The 24,943-nt window shown below is 40.8% G+C and overlaps 2 protein-coding genes across 2 annotated transcripts; both read right to left on the reverse strand.

The window, feature by feature from the left end:
• Positions 1-1,003: 1,003 nt before the first annotated feature.
• LOC139694763 (synaptic vesicle glycoprotein 2B-like) lies at positions 1,004-20,645 on the reverse strand. Its single transcript, XM_071593272.1, has 10 exons — positions 20,576-20,645; positions 16,654-16,815; positions 13,313-13,475; positions 12,326-12,447; positions 10,202-10,446; positions 9,357-9,550; positions 5,035-5,330; positions 2,047-2,206; positions 1,662-1,789; positions 1,004-1,333 (listed from the first exon to the last, which is right to left on the reverse strand). The coding sequence occupies exons 1-10, from the start codon at positions 20,637-20,639 to the stop codon at positions 1,278-1,280; spliced, it is 1,590 nt and encodes a 529-aa protein (XP_071449373.1). The 5' UTR covers positions 20,640-20,645; the 3' UTR covers positions 1,004-1,277.
• A 2,544-nt stretch (positions 20,646-23,189) lies between these two features.
• Positions 23,190-23,690, reverse strand: LOC139694748 (tigger transposable element-derived protein 4-like). The gene has a single exon (XM_071593252.1). The coding sequence runs from the start codon at positions 23,688-23,690 to the stop codon at positions 23,190-23,192; it is 501 nt and encodes a 166-aa protein (XP_071449353.1).
• Between the last annotated feature and the right edge of the window lie 1,253 nt (positions 23,691-24,943).

The raw sequence follows: 24,943 nt of genomic DNA on the forward strand, positions 1-24,943 counted from the left end.
TGTGGTCTTATTCTTTCAAAACTGCCCTTATGCTCAAATGAGAGACGTTATGAAAAAGTATCGGGCGTCACTTGCGTGCATTGAGTGCACCTTAATTCGAAAATTATGCACTGAAAATGAAAGTGAGCATTTCATCGATCATATTGAGCTTTTTTCTTGTGGAAAACGATTAGAATTAATTCTGCTATATCTTATATATATATATATATATATATATATATATATATATATATATATATATATATATATATATATATATATATATATATATATATATATATGCAATACTATGAAAGATTATCAGTGACGTCTTGCAGTAAATGAAACTTTGTAATAACCTATGCCCATCGCTACTTTGAAGTAATTGAGTCCATGTACTCCAGAGCTGCCGAGGCAAATCTTTTATTAATCTATTACCATTCATTAAGCAAATCTCAGAGGGCATCGTTACTAAGATATTTAGAATGGAAAATGCTACTCACGTCCGACAATGAGGGAACCAGTTAATATGGAAATGATGTATAGAGACCGCCGTTTCTCTTAGGCAAAATTTAATATTACTGGGATAAATAAAAAGGAATAAAAGGCTGTTTTACCCTTACCGTGTTATATATGAAGAAAGGAAATTTTAAGGTCCATTTATATTTATAGTACGTTCATTTTTTAAAATGCATTCCGAATTAAATTTAAGTGATATTTGTAATCACTCTCGTCGGCTCTTCGGCGAACCTCTTCGTATTTTCCGATAACGAAGACGCAATGAGTCTGTGTTTTTCATTGCAGTTCTTCTATGATGAGCAAAATCAAAAACTGACAAAACCTTAAATTTTCCTTTTCCAAAGGTATATTTAGAAAGGTTTTTATTCATAAGATCATTAATATGAATGATTATCAAATTATTGATATTAAGATTTAATACTTTGGCACTTAAAAAATGTAAGCTTTTATTATAAGATTTGACAGATATTTTTATAGCTTTGCATTTTTTTGTTACTTTGCGAATATTTATGTATAGATATACAAACAACAAAATTAAAAACAGCATTCTTCGAAAAATATTATACAAGATAAGTACAATAGACCTCAGGGTGTTTGTAATATTTTGTAAAAATATTGCAATGCCGATCAAAGCTTTGGAATAAACATGTAGCGTGAAATTCATAATACTTTCACTATAGGAATCCGTTGAAAACCATTTCTCTTCAGGATCCGGGCTGTTGCCGGACGGAAGGTGGTTTACTTTCTCTCGGACGACCCCATCTCCGCCCTTGGCCACGTCAGGAGATGACTGCGTTCTTGTTGTTTGGTAGGAATAAACAAAGAACGGCGCATCCTGCAGGATCAGAAAGGGCTCGTTAGTGGTGTAATCAATGCAATAAATAGCACCCTATGCTGCAAAGATAGCATCTGGTGCATGCAAAAAGGAAGAAGCCTTGAGGTAAAGAGCGACTTCCTCTTTCTTCCTGCCAGACGCAGGATTCTCTATTTCGTGGGAGTTTTCAAACTCAACAGCAGTCAAGTGCACATTAGACAGAGTACAAACTATTCAATCTTATGGTTTGCTCTCGTGGGTGATATTTGAGGGTGTTATGGATTTGAGGGCGTTAGGCTCCCAAGCGTTCGAAGAGAAGAGTGTGTTCCTAAAGAATAAGGCAGCTCACCCGCGATGATCCCAGCGGAGAAGAATACAGGGATGGCGCAGTTGACGTCCAGGAGGAGCCCGAACAGCAGGTTGCCCACGATGGAACCGACATAGCTCATATTCATCAGAATCGTCGTCGCAAGTCCCCTGTGCAGTAAGATTAATTCGGTATAATACTATGGACTCTCCTGTCACCAAAGGCAACCAAATTCCGTAATGGTGTGTGTTAAAGATTCATTGTGCTCAGGAAAATAGGTTTTTGAACAATAACTCATGTATGAAGAAATTATTTCTTTGTTTTAAAGCTCCAGAGTAAGGTTTATTTACTTTAACACTTGACGGTATTTCGACTGGTGGAATTTATTCGTTGAATTTATCCCTTGAGTAAATAGATGAACGAGTACCTTAATGTAGCTGGGAAGAGCTCAATGATCACAGACATGAGCGTCGAGAAAGAAGCTGCATTGAAAGCTTGTAGGAAACATGATAGCGCCAGATTTTGACTTGCAGATCGGACAAAGTAACTCCCTGCGCCACAGCATGCAGTTAGCGTCATCGCGGTCACTGAAAAAAATAATGTAAGTTGAAAAAGAATAATTTATGGTCCAATGGAAAACCCACGTAAGGGTTTAAAATATAATATTAATTGCATATTTTATGTGTATTAACATTAGGGTAAAGCTGACTATTGAAATGGCAAATTGGTTAATAATAGAGAGGAAAGCTCTTGTAATTGTCCACTTGATGAAGATATACTTTCGACTATTTCCAATATATATATATATATATATATATATATATATATATATATATATATATATATATATATATATCCCCAGACTACAACCTTGACATGGTGGAATGGCTTGTGCGTTCCGATGACCCCTAGAGATGTGCTGGCGGGAGTAATAATAATTATGCTCCTGGGCTCCTGGTAGGGACACCCATGCTAGATAGGTCGAAGGTTAGGAGCCAGACAGTCCACGCAGCGTCTGTTCTTCAGTGATGCGGCTGCAATGGCGTCTGACCCCAGTGGGGCGGCCAATAAGTGATGGTGTCACGTTAAAAACACTATTGAGGAAGGCAACGGGAAACCACCTCAAATATCATTCCCAAGATTTACATCATGGACAATACAGAGATTTTGAGTCCTGGCAACTACGGGGTCATTGAAGCTGGAAGATAGCCGTAGACTGGAGGCTTTTGAAATGTGGGTGTGGAGAAGAATGGAAAAGGTGAAATGGACAGAGAAGAAAACAAATGAGGAAGTATTTGGTATGGTGGGCGAAGAGAGGGGTTTGTTGGAGAAATCCTATGGAGGCAGGAAAAGTGGATGAAGGGGGTGTTGACCGGCAGCGGGATGTTTAAGACTGTAATTGAGGGGAGAATGTTGGGCAAAAGAGGAAAGGGAAGGAACAGGATAGGGATGTTGGACGGGATGAAGGGAGGAAGAAAGTACTCAGAGCCGAAGAGGGACCTGATGTAGAGTAGGATGTTGTGTTTTGCTAGGGGTCACAAAATGTTTTTATTAGTAGCTGTGCCCATCCAAAAACCTACCTTAACGGGTAGAATACCTAATTATAATATAAATGGAGCAAATACAGTGCTATAGGGTGGATGATGCATGATCGAGAATCTCTTGGCAGAATCGCGTGTGAGTTTCCATTTGCTCGTCCGAGAGCACTCGCGGCACCACCTTCGCACGCACCTTTCTCAAGCCCATTTTTTTGGTTGTAAGTCGATGTACATCACTTCAATGGGTCAGACCCTATGCGAACGCTTAATCTTAGATGTTTTCCCACCATAGCCTTTACTATTACAAGATATTTGTCACTTTTTTGAGTGCGAATGGCGTCCAAAACGTTCGGCGTCTTCAACATCTTCTCTACCCTCCCGAAACAACTTGTTCAACTCAAAAACACCCCATCTACCTATGGTGTTATCACCATAAGCTGCCTTGAGCATTTTATGGTGCTCTTTCCCGCTTGTACCTAGTTTCACGCAAAATTTGATTATGTAGCCTTGTTCCAATAACCGGTTCACGAGGGAGCGTAGCGAGGTCACGTTATAGAGCTTTCGCAAAGGAACGATCCGCACTCCGTAAAGACTGGGAGCCAACTACTACTTGCCTCCGTCCTTTCCGGAAACTCACCTCCCTCCATCCCAGCCAGAGAAACCGCCGCCCTTTCGTCCGTCAATCCAGGGAAAAAGAAGTCATACTTCTATTGGGATACTTCTTGTATTCTTCCATTTTCCACCACTATGCTTCCACTCTGACTTTCTCTCTCTCCTGAAATGTCGCTTACATCCGTATTGAAGATCTTTTCCTTTTCTTCTTATTTATTTGGCAAAATGTCGCTAATTCCTTCCTTTGCATGAATAATCACCGCTTTCAAGAAATTCCACATCCATGTCCATCCTCCGTGTTCCTGCGAATTGCGCTTACAATGGCTTCCCTTTGGACTCCAGCTTCTCCCTTTCTGGCCAAAGGCGAGTGCAGGAGAAGAGCCATTACCTCAATTAAAGTATACTCTTAGGTCATATTCTGACCTAAGAGTATGCTTTAATTGAGGTCATATTCTGACGATGATATCATTAGGTGGGGTGATACACGGTCTTCTGAATACAAGCTGAATGCATAGCAAGAAATTGCAAAAACTGGCGGAAACGATTCGATTTATGGCATTCATTCAATTAATTCCTTCATTCGAAGAGTATCCTCGCCTTTTACAATTCATTTTGAATGCAAACTTACCTATTTTCCCAGATCGATTCCTTCGACGTAGGGCGTAATTTTTGGTTTATCTTAACAGGAATTTAAAGTTGAAAAATTTAAATTTTATTTCCAAATATTTTGTCAGTATTGGTTAAAATGAAATTTCATAAATGAATGAAAAAGGAAAATTTTTATAAACGAACAAAATGTTTTCATAGCCTTTGCCGCACTCTTTTCCCCTAACAATCGATTATTGTTGTTTGAAATTATCCTCAAGCTTTTTCACGGTCCATTCCACGTTTAAATTTATCTTTCATCTCGGTGATCGCGGTAATGAAGTGTTTTACAGCGAGCACGATTATTTTTCTTTCATTGATTAATTACTCCACGTTCACATAGCAACGTTATCATTTCGGTTTGTTTTTTCTGTGAGACTATTCTTTTCTCATTGAAGCTTGTGGCTGTCAATCCGCCGAAGACGTTTAACTTCGTGTAGTCTTCCCCTTAACTTCGTGTAAGCTTTGTGAATGTAGAATGTGCAATATACATCACTTTTCACCTCGATATTAGTTTTCGGAGGTCGCAGACGTGGTCGTCGCAAATAATTCTCCCATTGCCCTCCGCGTCAATCCTCGCGGGGCGGGAAACGAGGGCGGTCGACCCCATGTCTCCTTACCGATGACCCTCTTTCGTCCTATCCGCTCCACGAAGGTCCCCGTCAGGAAGGCGAATATGATGCTCGTGGAGCCAATGGAAAACGTGTTGATGAACACCTGTGGCTGGATGGTGTCGTCCGAGCAGTCCATCATGGATGTCGCGTTGGTGCCGTTGCCCAACGCGAGCACCCATTGCGGTGTCGCCACCTCCATGTTGGCCACCTCGCACACGGACGCCGTCTCGTTCGGGTGCGCCATCTGGAATTCCTCGAATCGATTGAACAGCTCCGGGAACCACATCCCAAAGCCAAAGTATCTGCAATCAAGAGGAGAACAGGTTCATATAACGATACTGCCGTTTTGCGTCTATACGTGTATGTATGTATGTATATATATTTATATATTTTTAATATATCATTATATGTAAGGTAAATATGTTTATATTATTACTTAGTGATTAAACAGCTAAGGTAGGTTTTTATTGGACACAACTACCAAATATTTTGTGACTTCTAAGGAAACAATTCAGAAACCTTTCCTAAATCAGCATCCCTATCATGTTCCTGCCCTTTTCTCGTTTGCCAAGCATTTTCCCCTCTATTACAGTCTTCAACAAACCCCTCCCTTCGCCCACCATACCAAGTACTTCCTCATTTGTTTTCTCCTCTGTCCATTTCACCTTCTCCATTCTTCTCCACACCCACATTTCAAAAGCCTCCAGTCTACGTCTCTCCTACTGCTTCAATGACCACGTTTCCACGCCGTAAATACCTACACTCCATATTAAAGTTTTGACGAATATTTTCTTAATATCCTTACTTAACGTCCCTGTGATCAGCTCCCTCCTCCTTGTGAAAGTCTCTTTGCCTAGCGCAGTTCTTCTCCTTACGTCCCCACTACCTTGGTACAAAACACATCGGAGATACGTAAACTGTTCTATGTGCTCTAGTTTTTGCCCTCCTATTTTAATGTTTAGGTCAGCCTTTTTCTTTCTAGAAAATCGTACAACCTTCCTTTTATTTATGTTGATTCTCATCCCGTATCTATTGCATTGAATGTCCGATTAGGTAGGTAGGTATGGTAGATCAGACCATAAAGATAAACTAAGGGAGATAGATTCCAGGACAGATAGGTACAAATACTCATTCTTTCCCCGAACAATCAGAAATCATAATAGTAAGAAACCGAAGTCACTTTAGAAATATTGAAAACATTGAATTTACAAGTCGGAGCAAAGTTAAACACTGCAAAGCTGTTAGGTATACTTTCAGGTGCAAGTGTATGTAAGATGTAGATTGAGTTTTTGCATGTGTGTGGGATGTAAGTGTTCATGCATGAATGTATGCCATGTTTTTTTTTGGGGATATGTGATTTTGTGGTTATTGCATGCGGTTTTTTTTTCTTTTTCTTTTCTAAATTACGGGTGGTGTCCTAACACCCCCCGCCGCACGCCCTTGCGGCGGCTTGCGGGGTATTAAGTAGATGTAGATGTAGATTCACTCCGCAATGCTTGCAACCCCGTGGCTGATTGACAATCCAAGGCCTGGTTATCAGTAACCCTAACTGATTTTATGAATTCCCCTCGAACTTTCATTCCTACCTCCAGTTCTTCCCATGCCTCCCGCAGTCTGATACATGTACAGGTTGCCGATTAGCCTCCTTTCCCTCCAATCTATTCCTATTTTCTGCAATATACTCATCAGTTTTTCCCCATTCATTCAAGCGCCTTTTCGAAATCTACGAAACAAGCGAATACGTCCTCATTGTATTCTATATTCATCTCTATTAGTATTCTCATTATTGCAGTTGCATCGCGCATGTCTCTATCCTTCCTAAACCCAAACTTACATTGCTTATTTGCATTACTCTCCATCAATTTGTTGATCATCCTAAGAGCCACTTTAGCTGCATAGGGAATCAAATGTATTGTCCTCATATGATGTGGCCTGTATCTTTTTCGAAATAGGGACTAACACTGATCTTGTAGGCTCTTCCTTCCACATTTTCCTAAATCTGTTAGTAGTTCCACTGGAGTGTTGTCCCCCCACACAGCCTTATTTGATTTCATCTCCCTTGATTCCCTTTCCGTCTCATTGTAGAACACGAATGGACCTAAGCTATTTTCATCTACGTCATATTCTCTTTCTTCTTCTTAGCTTGTCGGTCTAAGTACTTTACTATACAGCTCTTCTATATATTCGTTCCATCTCTCTTGGATATTTTCTGTTTCAAATATTATCTAACTCGACTTATCACTACTATGAGCACAACTCTTTCCTTTTTACTTCCCGATAGTGTTTGAACCTTCTTTATAGCGTACCAATTTTACTCTTTCTTTGCAAACTTTCCATATCCTCTCACTACGTCTTCAACCATGCTTCTTTTGTTTTATTTGTTGCTCGTCTCAATTAATTAACTAACTCTTTGTACCTCCTTCTGCCAATTCCTGTGTTACATTCCTCCATTTTCTCCACTCATCTATTTTTCAAATCATCTCATCCGTCATCCATAGTTTACTTGTTCTTTTCCCATAAAAGGTGCCTATAGTTTTTTTTAAAGCTTTCTATCCCATGAATGATACATTCCCATTTTTCTTCGATAGTTTTCAGCTCTTTATCATCGGTAATGATTTTTTCTAGAACCTGCTGGTACTTCTTCCTTTCCAATCCATTAAATACTTCTACATTCCATGGGTTAACCCTCCGCCCCTGCCTTATCTTTTTGAAACGGACGCTCCACTTCATGACAACAAAATTGTGGTCAGAGTCCGCATCCGCTCCCGGGAAGCTGTGCGAATTTATCACACTGTTCCAAAACCTGTGTCTAACCAGGATATAATCTCACTGCTATAATACTAAGTCACCTGGTATTTTCCATGTATACCTGCGCCATTGAGGTGTCTAAACCAAGTGTTGGTGATGACTAACCCCTGTCTCCTGCAGAACTCAACTGCTTTCTCCCCGCGGTCATTCCTCGTGCCTAAACCGTAGTCCCCCACCTCATCACTATCTCTTCTTTCGCCTACCGTCGCATTCCAATCCCCCATCACTATCAAATGTTTCCCTACAGGAACACACTCGATTATATCCTCTAACTGATCGTATATCCTATCGACCTCTTAATCCGTATGGTTTCTCGGTGGCATGTATACCTGAACAATGACCAAGTTCGTCGGTTCTTCAACTATTTCTACTAGAAATATTCCATCCGTTGCTTGTTCTATGTTGACCACGCTTCTCCCTACCTCTTTATTTAATATTATGGCAACCCCTCGTAGGCTCTTGTCCCCACCGAAGGTTTCGTGATATGACGACCTCAGAAGCCTTGCCTGTCCCGCTGTCGGGCACGACACACGGCCGATTGGGCCGAGCCCCGTAGTTGCCAGGACTCAAAATCTCTGTTTTGTCCATCATGTAAATCTTGGGAATGATAATTGAGGTGGTTTCCCGTTGCCTTCCTCAATAGTGTTTTTAACATGACACCATCACTTAATTGCCGCCTCACTGAAGAACAAACACTGCGTGGACAACCTTTCGTCTGGCTCCTATCCTTCGACCTATCTTGCACGAGTGACCCTACCAGGAGTAATTATCATTAACCCGCTAGCACAGCTCTAGGGATCATCGGAACGCACAAGCCCTTCCACCACGTCAAGGTTCTAGTCCATGGGAGGAATATATATATTGTCCGAAAAATTCCTATCCTCACCCACATGATCGAGAAGCTCTTGACAGATTGGTGTCATAGTTTCCTTTCGTTCGTCCGAGAGCACTCGTGTCACCGAATTCGCACCCTTCCTTCACTCCTACAAGATTTTCGTCACTTGCCTCCAGCATTTCCCCCGAACCGAGCCGGAGAAACCTCCACCCATCCGCGCGTCTATCCGGGGAAAATATATCGGGCTACTTTTGGGGCAGACTTTGTATTACTGCAAATCTAGAGGATGAAAGATTAATGTGGCGGCATTGCCTCTCTTGCTTTTACGCAAATTGCACGGCCCACTGCCTTTTTGCTTTCATTATAAAAATACTGTATCATTCAATAAACTTTCCGAAGCATTATTATAAATATTTCTTTTTAACAAAGTTGGAGCATTCATTCCTGAAACTTTGAGTTTAATGTCATCGAAAGCAATGTGTTGACAACCAATATACGGCTTTTCATAAAGTTTAAATTACAATCGTTTGATGGCTAACCGCTGGAGTAAATAAAAACGTCTTTTTAAAAGGAGAGATTCTTTATTTTTAAACTAATCGTCGAATCCTCCGATGACGGTTCGTTGAGTTTTCCCAAAGGATATCAGCGAATCAGGGATGGACGAGTGGAAATGGTGGGTGCTTACCCGAGTTGGAGAGAGAATAGACTGCTGAGGCCAATCATAGTGTTCTTGAGAAGGGGAGGTCGGAATAAATCGCCCATTTGACTGATCGTGTCCATCAGCCTTGACGCGATGCTCTGGCTCTCCTTCCTCACTTCCCCCGACCCATTCCAGCCACCATCGCCCTCCAGCGAGTTGTTCATTTCCAGCCGCTTCACCTAAAACTCAAAGATTGCATTGAAATATTTACATTTTAAATATTTACATTTGAAATATTTACATTTGAAATATTTTTCCAAACCAGAGAGCCCACAATTTCATTTAAAACACTCCCAGTGTTCATTTCATATATTTTTTGATGAACTAAATCACTAATATCAGCCGATGAATATCAAACATTTGAACCCTTACAGCCCTTTCCAAAAGCACTTGAGGCGTTCCCAGTGTCGATATACAGTCACATTTATTTTATGTGTTATTATAATTGTCTATCGAAAGATGGACAACAAACAACGAAAACTTCCATCACTGTCTCCGCAGAAGTCTCGGACGTGGTCCATGAATGAGCGGTGTCATGATTGAGGGAAAAAATGAATTTTCATCGAGGGTTGCGAAAACTAGAACGTCCGTGGGAGAAGTACGTTATACTACAAGGGGGCTCCATAGAGCAATACTCAAGTGCCCTTAATCTGGGACGGGATATCTCATCCAGAGACATTCTCGCTAATATTTACACACCCTTTGCAATTGCGTGCGGAATTACAAGGGAATTAAGCGTATCCTGTGGACAAATGAGCGATGGGAAGTGGATGTAGTGCTAATTTCGCCGAAACAATATTCGGCCGTTGCTTTCCGCCCTTTTGTCTTACCGGGTAGGAATTGTGCGGTTTTCCCGTGTTCCAGTGATATATTCGCCTGAAAACTTGGAGAGCTTCGTCGTGTCTCCCTTTGGTCAGGAGGAAAGCGGGAGATTCCGGGAAGAAGTAGATGCAGGCGACGGAGAGGATGGAGGGGATTGCCGCGGCCGCGATGAACACCCTCCAGGAGTTGTAGCGGAAGCCGATCTCCGCGGACCCGAGGAGCCAGGGGCGGGGGATGATCGCCCACGCGACCACTGCAAGGGAGGAAGAAGGACGGCCGGGCCAATAATTCCCAAGCCCGGAAAGCACTCTTTTTCCAGGTTACCTAATTTATAGATTTTGTTTTTGGAATAGCACAACCTTGACACCCTTTACAATTGTTTGACTCGTCCCAGGGCACAGACTGACCCGCAATAATATATAAAATTATGGCATTTTAAAACATTCTTCCATTATTCATTCTGCTCGCGTCCACCCTTTTCTTTCCACTTCCTCTACGTCTATATAATACCCCGCAAGCCGCCGCAAGGGCAAGGGTGAACGTGGGAGGAAGGGAGTGAATGCCGGGTCAAAGAAGAAGGAGCCAACCAAAAAGGAAGCGGGGAGGAGAGAATTTTCTGTCCGGAAGAGATAAGTTGGGGGCAGGCTCTATGCATTATTTTCCCTTCTCTCGAATCTTATCTGGTTTAAAGAATATTTGTCCGGATTTATCATTATTTGATAGTGCCCTCGGACTTTCCCTTCTAACTTACTAATGTTGTTTTCACCTTCCTGCAAAGCACACCCATTCCATTCTTCCTGCTAAACTTTCTGTATGCTCGCACTCCGTCCTCAACCATGTTTCTGTGGCACTATTAGACTACCGTGTCATTTTATAATTCAACTCTCTATAGCACTATATTCCTTCTTCCCTGTTTATATTTATCCATTTCCTTCCCTCTTCCGTCTTCTGAATCATTTTATCATCATTCGTTCCTCATTATTTTCCTATTTACTTTAAATGTGCTTTTGTTTGCCGCTTTCGATATCCCTTTCTTAAATGTTTCAATCTTTAACCCATCTAACTCGTCACCCTCTTTGCCCTCCTTAGTTTTTCCAAGCTTCCTGCTGCTCCATCTCTTTCTCCCCGATTAATTCTTCTACATTTCATTTTATCATTTGTCTCCTATTTTTGAACCAAGGATCCTGATATTACACCTCATTAGTGTTCAATTATGATCAGAATCCTAATTCACTCCTGGGATACTGTGCGGGGTGATCACGCAGTTCCTAAATCCGTTCCAAGAGATGATGAAGTCCAACTGATGCGTGAGACCTGATGTATTCCACGTTCTCTGAAACCGAGTGTTCCTTATGATCGAATTATTTCTCTAATAGAACCCTATTGCTTTCTATCCGCGGTCATCACTTGCACCTAAACCGTAGTCTCCAACTCATTCCCACCTCTGCTTTCGCCTTTTATTGCGTGCCAAGTCCTAAAAACTACCAAATGTTTCCTCCTAAGACTGCATCTTTGTTCCTATGCCTGCTTGCTGGCATTTACACCCGAATAATGGCCAAGTTCATTGGTTCATCTGTTATTTCTACTCCTAATATGCGATCACTTTAATGCTCTAAAGTTTAGCGACGCTTCTTCCTTCCCCTTATTTCAATATTATGTCCCCCTCTTTTCCACCCCTCACGTGCATTACTCTATAATAATCGCTCCAAAAATGCCCGCTGTCTCTCCATCTCGCCTCGCACACCCCTAACACATCTGTCTTTTCTCTTCATCTCCCACTTCGGTTCTTCTAATTTCCCTGTCCCCAGCATTGTCGCTATAATCCAGGTACACATTTTTAATTGGTTCGGTTCTCTTCTGTTTTTTCTTGGTTGTTGCTGTTATTGAGTCTGTTTTGCAAGGATTTCGTGAGATAACGATAGCGGAAATCTGAATTTATTGGAGAAATAATCCTGGTGGTTTCCTTTCTGCCTTTCTCAACAGTGTTTTGAATGTGGTACCATCACTCATCCCACTGGGGTCAGTTACGTTGCTAATTATAAATTGAGAATCTTATGCATTTTTAAAGCACGATATCACAAAGGCCGGTCATCTGTACCCTCGCGATCTTTCAACAAACGATATCTACTTACGGGGGACTAGAACAGTTCCCAGCGCCCAGAACATCTCCGCCCAGCACAGCGCTCTGCTTCTGAATTTCGACGAGTGCATTTCCCCCATGTAAGGGTAACACACTGGTATGGCCGCCAAATTTCTGCCCAAGATGCAAGCCCGGTGGGGATGCAGGTGACGGTAGAGAGAGAGAGAGAGGTCAATTTGGGAAATGTTTTCAAGCATTAAATATTGGCAAAAGTCATTTTTCACACGAGGGGGATAGAATATCTTTTCGAAAACAGTCAATTTTGTCCCGATTCTTAAAATCACTGGAATGCATTACTGTTAATGTTTTATAAAAATGAATGCCAGATAGATATTATATTTAATATATTATGTGCTTTACATTTCAAAGATGAGATTACGAAATGTCTATTTGTTAATGCTCATTGAAATATATTTTTTATTTGCCATTGTAAACGCACCATTACCCTGCACCATCATTATCGCCTTGAGTTAAGCAATGATTATGTCACGAAGGCCTTAATTCCTCACATTCATCAGTTTATGAAAATACTAGCTGACCCGGCGAACTTCGTACCACCTAACAATCAATGAACAGTTTGGTAACAACTTTTATAAAGCAAGAACGGCTGTACCGTTTTTAATCATACTTGACATGTAATAAATAATAATATAAGGAAAAAAGTTCGATACAACTAAAAAAAAGGATTACAATGGTTTGCCAGAAAGACATTTCCTTCATTCAATCTATACATATATACATTCGGGTTTATTCTCCTGAGTCAAGCACCCTCTTATACAGAACATTTTTGTTTTATTATCAGGCGCAAGAAAAATTTTTTTAATTCATCATTTTTATTCTTGCTCATTGATTGATGTTAGTGAGATGATTTCACTGGCATCAGCTGTTTTCAAAACGACTCTGACATCAAACGGCGAGAATACAACTGGAATCATTTAAGAGAGAATAGTAAATGAAACAGTGTTTCTGAATGGCTCACGTTAGTCCGGTGATAAGTCGGAAGAATACAAACGGCCAGAATGTTTGCATGAGGCTGGAGAGGATGGCGGCCACAGCGTCGATGGCGAGGGCCGTCAGGATGACCGACCGCCGTCCCCACGAGTCTGCCAGTTTGCCCCAAATGCACGCTCCCACGAGGGACCCTGACGACGAGAAACCGGGCCAATGTAATTATATATATATATATATATATATATATATATATATATATATATATATATATATATATTCATTCACATGGAAATAGATATTACTAAAATGGATAGAAACACATGTAAAGGACGAACACAAGAGAGGTTGGAAAGATGGAATCGAGCAGATCACAAGTGCAAATCATTACCTTGACTGTAACTCGAAGCAAAAAACCTTTCGTCTTGCCTGGCCGATGCCCTAACCACTGCTACTATCATAATTTACACTGTCATTGGGATACTTGGTTGTATACAGGTTACCTGTATATCCCCCGCGAATTTCATTGCATGTTAAGTTTCCCGATTTATCAATTTTTTAGAGCATCGGCCCGACAAGTCGAAAGATCGGTGATTCAAGTCCCTATCAATGAAATACATTACAAAATTTTGCAATCGTGATTTGCTAGATTCCACCTTCCCCACCTCTCTTGTGTCCGTCCTTTATGTGTGCTCCCTTATATCTATTTCCACGTGAATGAGTAAATTTTCGCCATATGGCGCATTTTCGTGTTTGTTTATAAACCTGTTTGTGTGTATATATATGTATGTGTGTGTATCATACACAAACATATATACACATACATACATACTCACACATATATATATATATATATATATATATATATATATATATATATATATATATATATATATATATATATATATATGTAAAAACGCAGATTTAGATTTTTAGAATATAGAAACACAAAGAAAGGACACGAAGACGAAGACGCGACTTCAGACTGAAGACGACAGCCGTGCTGTCGAAACGTCAAATAACAAATTGTGAGTGTCCTTTCTTTGTGTTTCTATATTCTAAAAATCTAAATCTGTGTTTTTACATATTTGTGCGTCGCCGAAGAGCGTTCCATTTCGAAGATATTTTATATATATATATATATATATATATATATATATTATGCATATATAAATAAATATACAGGGTTCGTCCGGAAAATAAGTGTACTGATTTTTTTCCCGCCGCTCCAGGCGCGCCCAGCACCGCTCTGACGGGCTGCGATTGGAGGGGGTATGTTGGCAAGCGACGCTGAAAAAGGCAGTCGGCTCTGAGCTGTGGTGTAGTGAGGAGCTCTGTTAACGCGAACCTCCACGCTCGACCCACATCACGGAACGCGATGCCGAAGTTTTTGGAGCAGCGTTATTCCATCAAATTTGCGGTAAAGCTTGGGAAATCGTCTACCGAAACTGTCGGTATGATTAACCAGGCTTACGGGGAGTCAGCCATGTCCAGAAACATGATCTTTCGGTGGCACAAGATGTTCGTGGAGGGCAGAGAAGAGGTCGACGACGAGTCTTCGAGAGGTTCCCGATGATGCCTTCGCGGGAGCGTTCCAGGAATGGGAACGCCGCTGGAACAAGTGTATCGACTCACAAGGGTCCTATTTTGAGGAATATTACCTTAAGGTATGTAAAAGTGTAATAAATTTTTTTTCCTGAGCTCAGTACACTTTTTTTCCGGACGAACCCTGTATATATATATATATATATATATATATATATATATATATATATATATATATATATATATATATATAATTTTTGGAAATGTGGGAATAATTTGAAAATATGTAAATTTTGGGGTAATTAATGTCTATTTTCAACACCTGGTTCATTCCAAGAATTAAGGAGCCAGATAAACGCGTGTTCTTTGTCCGTATGAAAAGACTTTGTAATCTTCCTCATACTTTACTTCACAGTGTAACGCGTTGCACCGACTATTGGCATCGTCAGGTACAAGTTACACAGACATCTGTTGAATATATACCCATCGGAGGGAGGAGAGGGGGAAGTTAAAGGGGAGAGTTTTCTGGGATTTAAAAGTTGTCTGGGTAACTTGTACCTGTTGTGGCCGTTGGTGCAACGCGTTGCACTATGAAATATTTTTTTGGAAAATTACAAACTCGTAAAACATGAACAGCAAATAATTCCACGAAGGGAAGCCTTAAAGTTTCAAAGTATACCTTTCCATTGTTTTGAGTTTGAATGGAGGGTGAGAGGGTGCGAGGGATGCTAGAATGGCAACACTATTCCATCTATCTTTTCCACAACTATCCAATTTTTGCAACGTAATGACAAATTGAGCAAAATGCGGCCCTGTCCAACACCCCTAAATAAGATACACAAAATATTTGGGCAAGAGCGACAGCTTTTAAATTAGAAAGGCTCAGGTATAAAGCCGTTGTAGCAAGCATTGGCTTCGTTAGGTGTTAGACTGCGATCCTCAATGAGCAGCTACAGAGTTTCGCTGTAAAAACTAGTCAACACCGGCTTGACTAGCACTCTTTTTTAGTCGACGCAGCGATGGCACTCATCACACTGGTTATGTTTAGTGCCCTTGCTACTGCGAGCCATCGGTCGGGAAAGACCTATTTCGCACTAGCTCATCCAGCACACTAAAACAGTTCTTACAATCTTCGATTTCTTATGACTATACAGGATTTGCCAAGCGATCACAGATAGATTTGAGTCCGGTCCGATCTGTGAACCACGTGGCGGGGTGACCGGCCCGATGAGCCCATCAGCGCGGGTTTGACATTTCGATCTTCGCCATCTCTATCCATTTTCTCCAACTTTCTATGGTGTGTTCGCCACCATACACAGTGGGATTCGCAACTGCAAAGTTTCCATTAGTGATGATGACACTATTTACCGAGATATTTTACTCAAAACTATTTTCACCAATGTCCGCGTTCCAAGACATTGCGGAAATGTGCCGTCTGTAATTGCAATTATACTTTATTTCGTCCTTAGGCAAAGTAGAAAGAAGTCAGAAGCCACGATCGTCATATTTCATCCTTTGGCAAAGTAGAAAGAAGTCAGAAGCCACGATCGTCAGATAACTCCGTTTAAAACTCACAATTGGGGCCGTCCTGGTCGATCTGCAGTCTCGCTCTTCAATCGACTCGACTCTCTCGCTCGCATCCAAAGCGATCTGGGGGCGAGTTTGCTTGCTTAATGGCATATTGATCAGACCCGATGAGACCGATTGGAGATTGTTTGGTAAACCTATTACAAGTTGTCACTGTATATAAGGAAACTTCGAATTCAAAATACATTTACGGGGCAAATAAATACAAAGTTAAGATAATTAAACATTCAAATGCTTTACCGATGAATGGCGATGAATTGAGGATGCCTTTGTCAGAGGAAGTCATCCGGAGGTCGCATTCTGCCGATGGTAATAAATAGCTGATGCAGAATGTCTGGAAAGCGCAAGCAATGTAAAACAGGCCGCAAGCACCCAACACTCCGAACTGGAATTTTCCTTGGCCTGAAGATGGAAAACTTATTATTTCAGTGAAATTATCGGATAAGTATGCATAAAAAATAAACCTTGTATATATGTATATGCATATATACGTGTGTATATATATATATATATATATATATATATATATATATATATATATATACATATGTGTGTTTGTATATATGTGTATTTGGGTCGCGGTATATCCAGTGGGCAGAGCGTTGGACTGCTAACCAGAGGGTCCCGGGTTCGATTCCCGGGCAAGGCACTCTGGGCGCCTGCAGCTCCACCCAAGCTAAAGTGATTTTTGGGTACCAGGTCTTCCTGGGAAACCATCACCGGCACAGGGAAAGGAACTGGCCCCCCTACCCTGATGTGTGAATTTTCACACGCCGTATAGGGCTTAGTACTGGGTGATCTCTACCATCACCTACTAAACCGACTTTCCGGTTGATTTCTGTGCTTATGGTTTATATGTGTATATACATATATAAGGTTTATTTTTATATATACTCACACACACGAGGGAAGACCCAAAAGTAACGGGAATTGGGGAGCCAGAGTGGGGAAGCCTTTGTTCGGCCGGTCGTACGTCAGTATGCCCGCCTCTTGCGTCAGTATGCGCAGCGCCGTCGCTGTGACTGGATCGGTCCGTTCGTGAGAGCTGTGTCAGTGAAACAACCTTTTTCATTTCGGTTAAAAACTTGATGGCGGGTTATCAAGAGCAACACGCTTCAGTTAAATTTTGTTTCCTGTAGGGGAAATCGGCCGTGGAAACTATTGTAATGCTCAAGGCTGCTTATGGGGAAGCTGCCCTAAGCAAAAACAGAGTCTACGAGTGGTTTACACGCTTGAAAAATCGTAAAATGTCAATTGAAGACCAACCCTGTTCAGGCAGCTCTTCAACATCAAGAACTGACGAAAATGTCAAAAAAATCAATGCCTTCATTCATAAAGATCGTTGAAGAACCATTGATCAACTCTTTGAAATGTCTTGAGTGTCTTTGAGTTCAATTCAGAGGATTCTATCTGAAGATTGCATATGAAAAGGGTTGCAGCCAAATTTTTCCCTCGCCATCTCACACGTCGGCTTATGCTGCCCTCTCGGTGATTCAGTTTTTGACAAAAAACGGCGTGACATCGATTGTCCACCCCCCACCTTACTCACCGTATTTAGCTCCCTGTGACTTCTTTTTGTTCACCAGACTCAAAAGGGGCATGAAAGGAAAGCGTTTTGACACTGTGGAGGCGGTAAAACAAAAATTGCTAGTAGGCCAAAAGGACATCCCGATGAATGAATTTCAGGAATGTTCCGTACAATGGAAGCATCGTTTGGAGAAGTGCATTGTGGTCAATGGGAACACTTTGAAGGTGAACAAAATTTAATGTAAATATATTGAGAACTAAATAATCTATAACAACATTCCGGTTATTTTTGGGTCCCCCATCGTATGCATATAGTATGTGTGTGGTTGTATAAATACTATATAAATACTATACAAGCATATACAAAAAAAATATTTTTATATATGTATATATATGTATATATATATATATATATATATATATATGTATATATAATGTATATATATATATATATATATATATATATATATATATATAAAATATCTTCGAAATGGAACGCTCTTCGGCGACACACAAATATATAAAAACACATGTAGATTTTTAGAATATTGAGACACAAAGAAAGGACACTCACAATTTGTTATTTTACGTTTCGACAGCACGGCTGTCGTCTTCAGAATGGCGTTCTCGGGGAAGAGCGGAGAGGATATGCGGGGGAGAGGTGGGGGAAGGAGAGCTACCTCTGTGTCTCTATATACTAAAAATCTACATCTGTGTTTTTATATATTTATATATATATATATATATATATATATATATATATATATAGTATAATACAAAGAAACACACAATATAGAAACACAAAAAAAGGATAACACTCACACGTTATTTCTTGATATTTCGACGGAAACACTCCGTCTTCATCGGAAGATATAGAAGTAAGCATTACATCCATATCTTCCGATGAAGACGGAGTGTTTCCGTCGAAATATCAAGAAATAACGTGTGAGTGTTCTTTTTTTGTGTTTCTATAATGTGTGTTACTGTGTATTGTACTATTCGGCACTTTCGTGTTACGTCTACGAATATATGCGTGCAATCTAACACGTTCAAACACAAATGCTCGCTAAACCGTGACGTATAGTAATACAGGGTTATATGGCAGAATAATGATTCAGAGACATATGAGGGGAAATCAAGTAGAGTGAGGAAGGATTCCAAGCGAAAACATAAAAAAAAGATTTAATTTCACGCGCAGCTAGAGTGTATGGGATAAGAGTTAACGTAAACATAGTCCAGATTAACAGATTCTCGATAAAGAAGAAAGCTAAGTTACACGCCAAGTTTGGAGGGAAAAAAATATATCAGGTTAATTGTTTGTCTATCTTGGAATTGTCTTGGACCAAGATGGTTTATGAAGTAGGCACATAAGAAGAAGAAATGCATTACACACAGGAGCAATTTACCAGAAGGAGGAAGTTGACCAAGGGACAAAATTCGAAATAAGTGGGAACACAAATACCCAATATGCTATCATATAGTGCTAGCCTGCCTGTGTATGGCTTGTATAAAATCGGGTTTTATTGGAAAAAATGTTTATTTTGAATATACTATAATGCCTCATAATAATCAAAATGCATCCCTTGAGAGCGTCGACACAATATTGCCCTAGCGGGTTTTCCCCGACTCGAAGGTTCTGTGGTAGGGGAAGTCCGGAAGGTCTTTAAGGGTACGTGTAAAAGCTTCTTTGGCGGCATTTGGAACAGGCATGCTGGTGTCCTAAGAGGAAGGATTTCACTCTTATAGGGAATAAAAATAATAGCCTGTTGGTGTCAAGGCGGGAATGTAAGGGGTTTGGGGAATCGTCGCGATGTCATTGAAGGACTTCGTAAGCAGACACACACGACTCTCCTCTTTGTCGTCCGTCAAGATCTTCGGGAGCATATTTTTAGCTCTGGTCTTTCGCGTTATGGTTTGCATTATCATCTTATAAATACAATTAGCGATTGTGCGTATATTCAACCGAAGGTCTGAATTCAGGAAGTCACGCGCGGATCAGGAAAAAATTGCTACCGATACTTTTTCCACAAACTTTGTAGCTGTAGCATGCAGATTTAAAATGCGATAAAAAGAGATAATAAAGAAATTTTGGAAGTAAATAATGAGGTAAGCATATTGATTCCTCGCATAAAAAATAAAAATAACTCATTAAATCAAGCTTTTGAATATTAATGTTTGCTAAAAGGCAATTGACAAAATAAGATACGGATATATCATGTAGATGAGTAAGGCGAAACAATTGGGACTAAAGCACCTTTAACTTACGATTAATTGTGCGTTTTTGGCTCCCACACTTTCCACTCATCGGCGCTATACTATAGTTCCAACAGATGGAATGAATATTTTGCCCTCCTGCCCACCATGACACCACCTCTTACTTGCACATAACGCAAAACTTTGTCGCTCCCCAGAAATTGCATTCTGACGCTTATTCTAATGTGTCGCGAAAGCTTTGGAGACACGTTGAATGATAAACAGCAATTAGAAGTAACAGTATTTCACTTCCAAACGCTAGACAACTCTAGCATATGACATGCAGATGCGTCAGAAAGTTACAAAATATCAAATAATCCTGAAATAAATGAATATACAAGCTAGTGCTTAATGCATATTTTGTAGCTTAATGTGCACTTACTGACCTGCTTTACTGATGGCTGTCTCATAGTCAACTGCCGTGTCTGAAAACGAAAACTTAACATGTTACATCCAACAACCATGGAATATTTTGTGTCAAGCGACAACTATAACTAAACATTTGTTGCGGTTTTCGCAGAAATTAGAAACAGGATGAAAGTGATATTATTTCTTGTGGATCTTCATGCTTCTGTCGCAAAATTTAACATACTAATCATTCACTTGTCTCCTACGATTCACTCGTAAGACTGCCAATTACGGTATCTTATTCTCTAATCGTCCGCCACAGATCACCTTCTTCCTTCTTTTCCTCCTTTCGAAAGCATAGGGCCGGGTTTGCAGTCATGTTTGGTGCCAATGCGTATTATTGTCAAAGAAATAATGAGGCACTAAGATTGTCGATCGTTACCTGATATAGAATTCCGATGGTCTAAAAGAGTCTTCATGGTGACAGCAGCGTTCGAATCTGTCTAAAGTTCCTTCCTGGAGCTTTTGTTGCCCGACACCGTGGGCCCGATAGTTTATTACCTCGCCCTCCATCTTCGCTCCGAGAAATATGTTTGCCTAGGGGTCTGCGCGGATTGCCAAGGTCTGCCGCTCGTTAAGACCTCTTCTGTTTGCAACGCTCTGTTGTCATCGGGCGGAATTGATAGGATGAGAGGGGCCTGAGATTGCCCCTCCGTGCCCTCATTGGTGACGCAACGAATACTCCAGCCACTAGACTTGACCTCTGAGACAGGCCAGAGTGTACGTAGCGAATCTTTTGAAGTTTGAAAAAGTGCAGTTAGCTATTTTTCAAATTTAGAAATAGATTTTTTAAATCTACGGAAAAATGTCGCAATTTTGCACTATACAAAGGAAAACATTATTTTAAACGCATTTTGTTGTCATAAACTCTCATTTCACCCATTGCTTAAAGATTAATAAGCACATGGGAAGAAATAGAGGGTGAAAATGAATCGATACAATCATATTTTGTTAGGGAAATAATTTTGTAACCGGAGGGAAATATTTCGCATAAGTTATTGTTTTTGGGTATGTTATCCAACACTGTTATGATACTAAAATCATGGAATTTAAATTAATGCATAAATTACAGAACAAGTGATATTCTATCACATGCTTTCGAGGTTCTTTTATGTACAGTAAGGAACAGAATCAAATATAAAATGGAGGAAAATGTTGGAGAAGATCAATTTGGCTCCCGGGAAAGAATAGGAACGAGATACGCTTTTCTGGCACTGCGCTTGATCCTAGAGAGAAGGCTAGAAATGGACGGGAAAGTTTTCTTTATTTTTATTGGTTTGGAAAAAGCCTCCAATACTGTAGATTGGAAACTTATGCTTGAAACCATGAGGAGAAAAGAAACTGCAAAGACGGAAGGCTCATAGTTCACCCCATCCAGAAAAAAGGCACTTAAATCAAAGTAAATGGATTTGAGAAAGAAGGAAAGATTAGTAAAGGAGTAAGAAAAAGATATCTACTTTCGCCAAATCTATTTAAAATTTATTATACTGAAGGGGCTAGAGAGGCAATGCAGGAGAAGACAAATGGTATAAAGGTAAATGGAAGGAAAATGCACTGCATTAGGTTTGCAGAAGATGTTGCGACCCTGGCAGCATCAGCCAAAGAAATGAAGATAATGCTCAATATCCTGTCCACAGATTTGATAAAATGGAAACAAAATAAAAGTGAAAAAACCAAAGATATGATGGTTTCTAGTAACATGAAAGAACTCCCTGTAAATTTAATGATAGGGCAATCAAGGATAAGCCAAGTAGAAGAGTTCTGCTACCTTGGGAGGGTAATTACAAGAGATGCACCTCTGCAGTGAAACGAAGGATAGCCTACGCGAAGAAGGCATATGAAAATAAAGAAAATTTTTAGGAAACAAAGATATGACATAGGAAATTGGAAAATCCTGTGCGAAAGCGTTTATTTGGAGTAAATTATAACATGGATGTGAAACTAGGCTATTGGGAAAGAGGGAAAAGGCTCGGTTGGAAGCGATGGAAATGCGGATTTGGGGAAGGATGGCAGTAACAAGATGAACGGACAAGAAAAGCAATGTAGGAGTATTGAGAGGAAGTAAAGAGGAAACGAAATTAATGAAAGCGATAGAGAAAAGGAAAATTAAATTCTGTTGGATATGTTCTCAGAAACAACAACTTCCTGAAAAATATAATGGAGGGGAAAATACTGGGAAAAAGAAGAAGAGAACGGCCAAGCAGGAAATTTAGAGATGATATACAGTCAAATCTCGTTACTATGCCACCTGCCGGGACCGAACAAGAGTGACATAATAACGAGGGTTGGTAAAACGGCTTTATTTTCTCAAGGTACCCATCAATCCAAAGCGCTTACGAATCGTCGGCTGGCAATCTTCTTTCGGCGGATCTCGTGCATCTCGTTTTCTAGCCGATCGCACGCTTGCCTCACACCGGGCTTCCCGCTTCTCGGTAGCATGAACTTCCGGGCGGTGCTCCAAGCGTGCTGGGCTTCCTCGAACGGAACGATTTCCTCCTCGAATGTTATCTCGTCATCTTCGCTTTCCACCGGCTCCGCACTGCACAGCATCTCCTCAGCAATCTCCTCCAGCGTGAAAGACCCGCCAGTCATGAGGCACTCGTCGGCTTCGAGAAAGTCAGACAGCTCGATCTCCCCGTTCTAGTGTTTTTCATTTCCTCGGCAGGCAGAGATCCCCAGATCTCGAGCAGCTCCGCATCCTGTGCCTCAGAGTGGATCTCCTCTTCGATGTACTTGGCCATCGCAAAACAATTCCTGATCGTCGACTTGCTGACCTGCTCCCAAGCACGCCGGGCGACGTGTAGAGCGTCGAGCAACGTGAACTTGAACTCCTTTCCCTCGTCCATGGCCTCAAGCTGGCGGCATAGCAGGAGCTTGTTGTAGTGGCACTTGAGGTTCTTTATGATTCCTTGATACATTGGTTGCGAATTGGCTGTCGTGTTTGGTGGGAAGAATACCAGTTGGATGTTGTCCAGCTGGAGCTCGCGAGGGTGGCCAGAGAAGTTATCCAGATAGCACCAGCACTCTGCGTCCCTGCTGGCCGAGTCGTCCGTCCCAATCACGCAGTATCTTTTCGAAAAGCTCCGCATAAAAGCGGTATGGTAGCGATAGTAGGGGGTGGCATAGTAAATTTATTTTGCATTGAATTTTGTCGGAACTGAGCAAAAGTGGTATATTAGCGAGAGTGGTATAGTATCGAAGTGGCACAGTAACGAGATTTGACTGTAAAAAGTACTATGAGAGTACCAACATACAATGGGCTGAAAATAACGGCAATGGAGAGACTGGAACGACAAGGCTTCACCTTTAGAAGATGATGATAATTTTGCACTCACCAAAAAAATGAAATCAATTCTCTTTGCATGTAATTTATTACTTTGTCGAGTACCTCGATGTACATATATATTTTGGAAATATTTTTCGTTTCTTGAAATCTGCGAGTTTTAACAGCTCGAGGTCTACCGAGCCTTTTCACAATAGTTTTCTGATGGGGTTGTGTCAGATCTCCTGAAAGGCTTTCTTCTATTCTATCAAAGCTTTCCAGAACCCCTTATGATTTTTCACAAGGATGTCGAGTCAATTATTAAGCTTTCTTTACTTCAGTAGCAACATTGCATGCACATCGTTCATTGGAATACGTTTGCTCGACATAGTTCTTCACGTGGAAGCAGAGAGAGATGAAAAGGTGTGAAGTAAAGGGATATATTTTCTCTAGGTACTTCATTTGCATCTCATGTAGCTAGATAAGGTCTCAAATAATGAAAGCTTTTTTCCGAAGTCCTTTCGGATCTGTTGCATGCTCTCGTCATCCGCATTTTGGGGCACAATGAACGCATTTTTTTCCGGCCAGCGTTGTCACATCGACGTGGACAGTCCTGAAGATATGTAACCTTGCAGAGTACACCGCGATTAAATTGACCCAATAAAATATTGGGTCAATTTTGCCAGGCCCATCGTAGCTCTCTTAGCAGGTGACGCAACCTATCTTGCACGGCTGAGGACAAAAAGTGCATGCCTGCGGCTGTGGGTTCAATGATAACTTCTGGAATTCTCTGAATGCTCCATTCATTTTCGAGGTGCCTCTCTTAGTACTGTGATCGCAAATTTTCAGCGGACATGTACCGAAGTCAGATAATGTCCTCCACTATGATGAAGAGAGTTTTCGCTGATTTTATGGCGATTAATAAAATTCATTGAACACGTCGTGCACATCAAAGTTTTCACCGACGGCTCGTGCGGAAAAGGAGATCCGTTCATGAAAATGGGAGACATCTAACCTCTCTACAGCATTTTAGAAAAATGTCGCGGCTATTGAAGTGGCATATAACTGAAAGAAGGGCAT

Source organism: Hetaerina americana, unplaced genomic scaffold (genome assembly GCF_022747635.1).
Source record: "Hetaerina americana unplaced genomic scaffold, ioHetAmer1.1.p SCAF_54, whole genome shotgun sequence".
Lineage (NCBI taxonomy): Eukaryota > Metazoa > Arthropoda > Insecta > Odonata > Calopterygidae > Hetaerina > Hetaerina americana.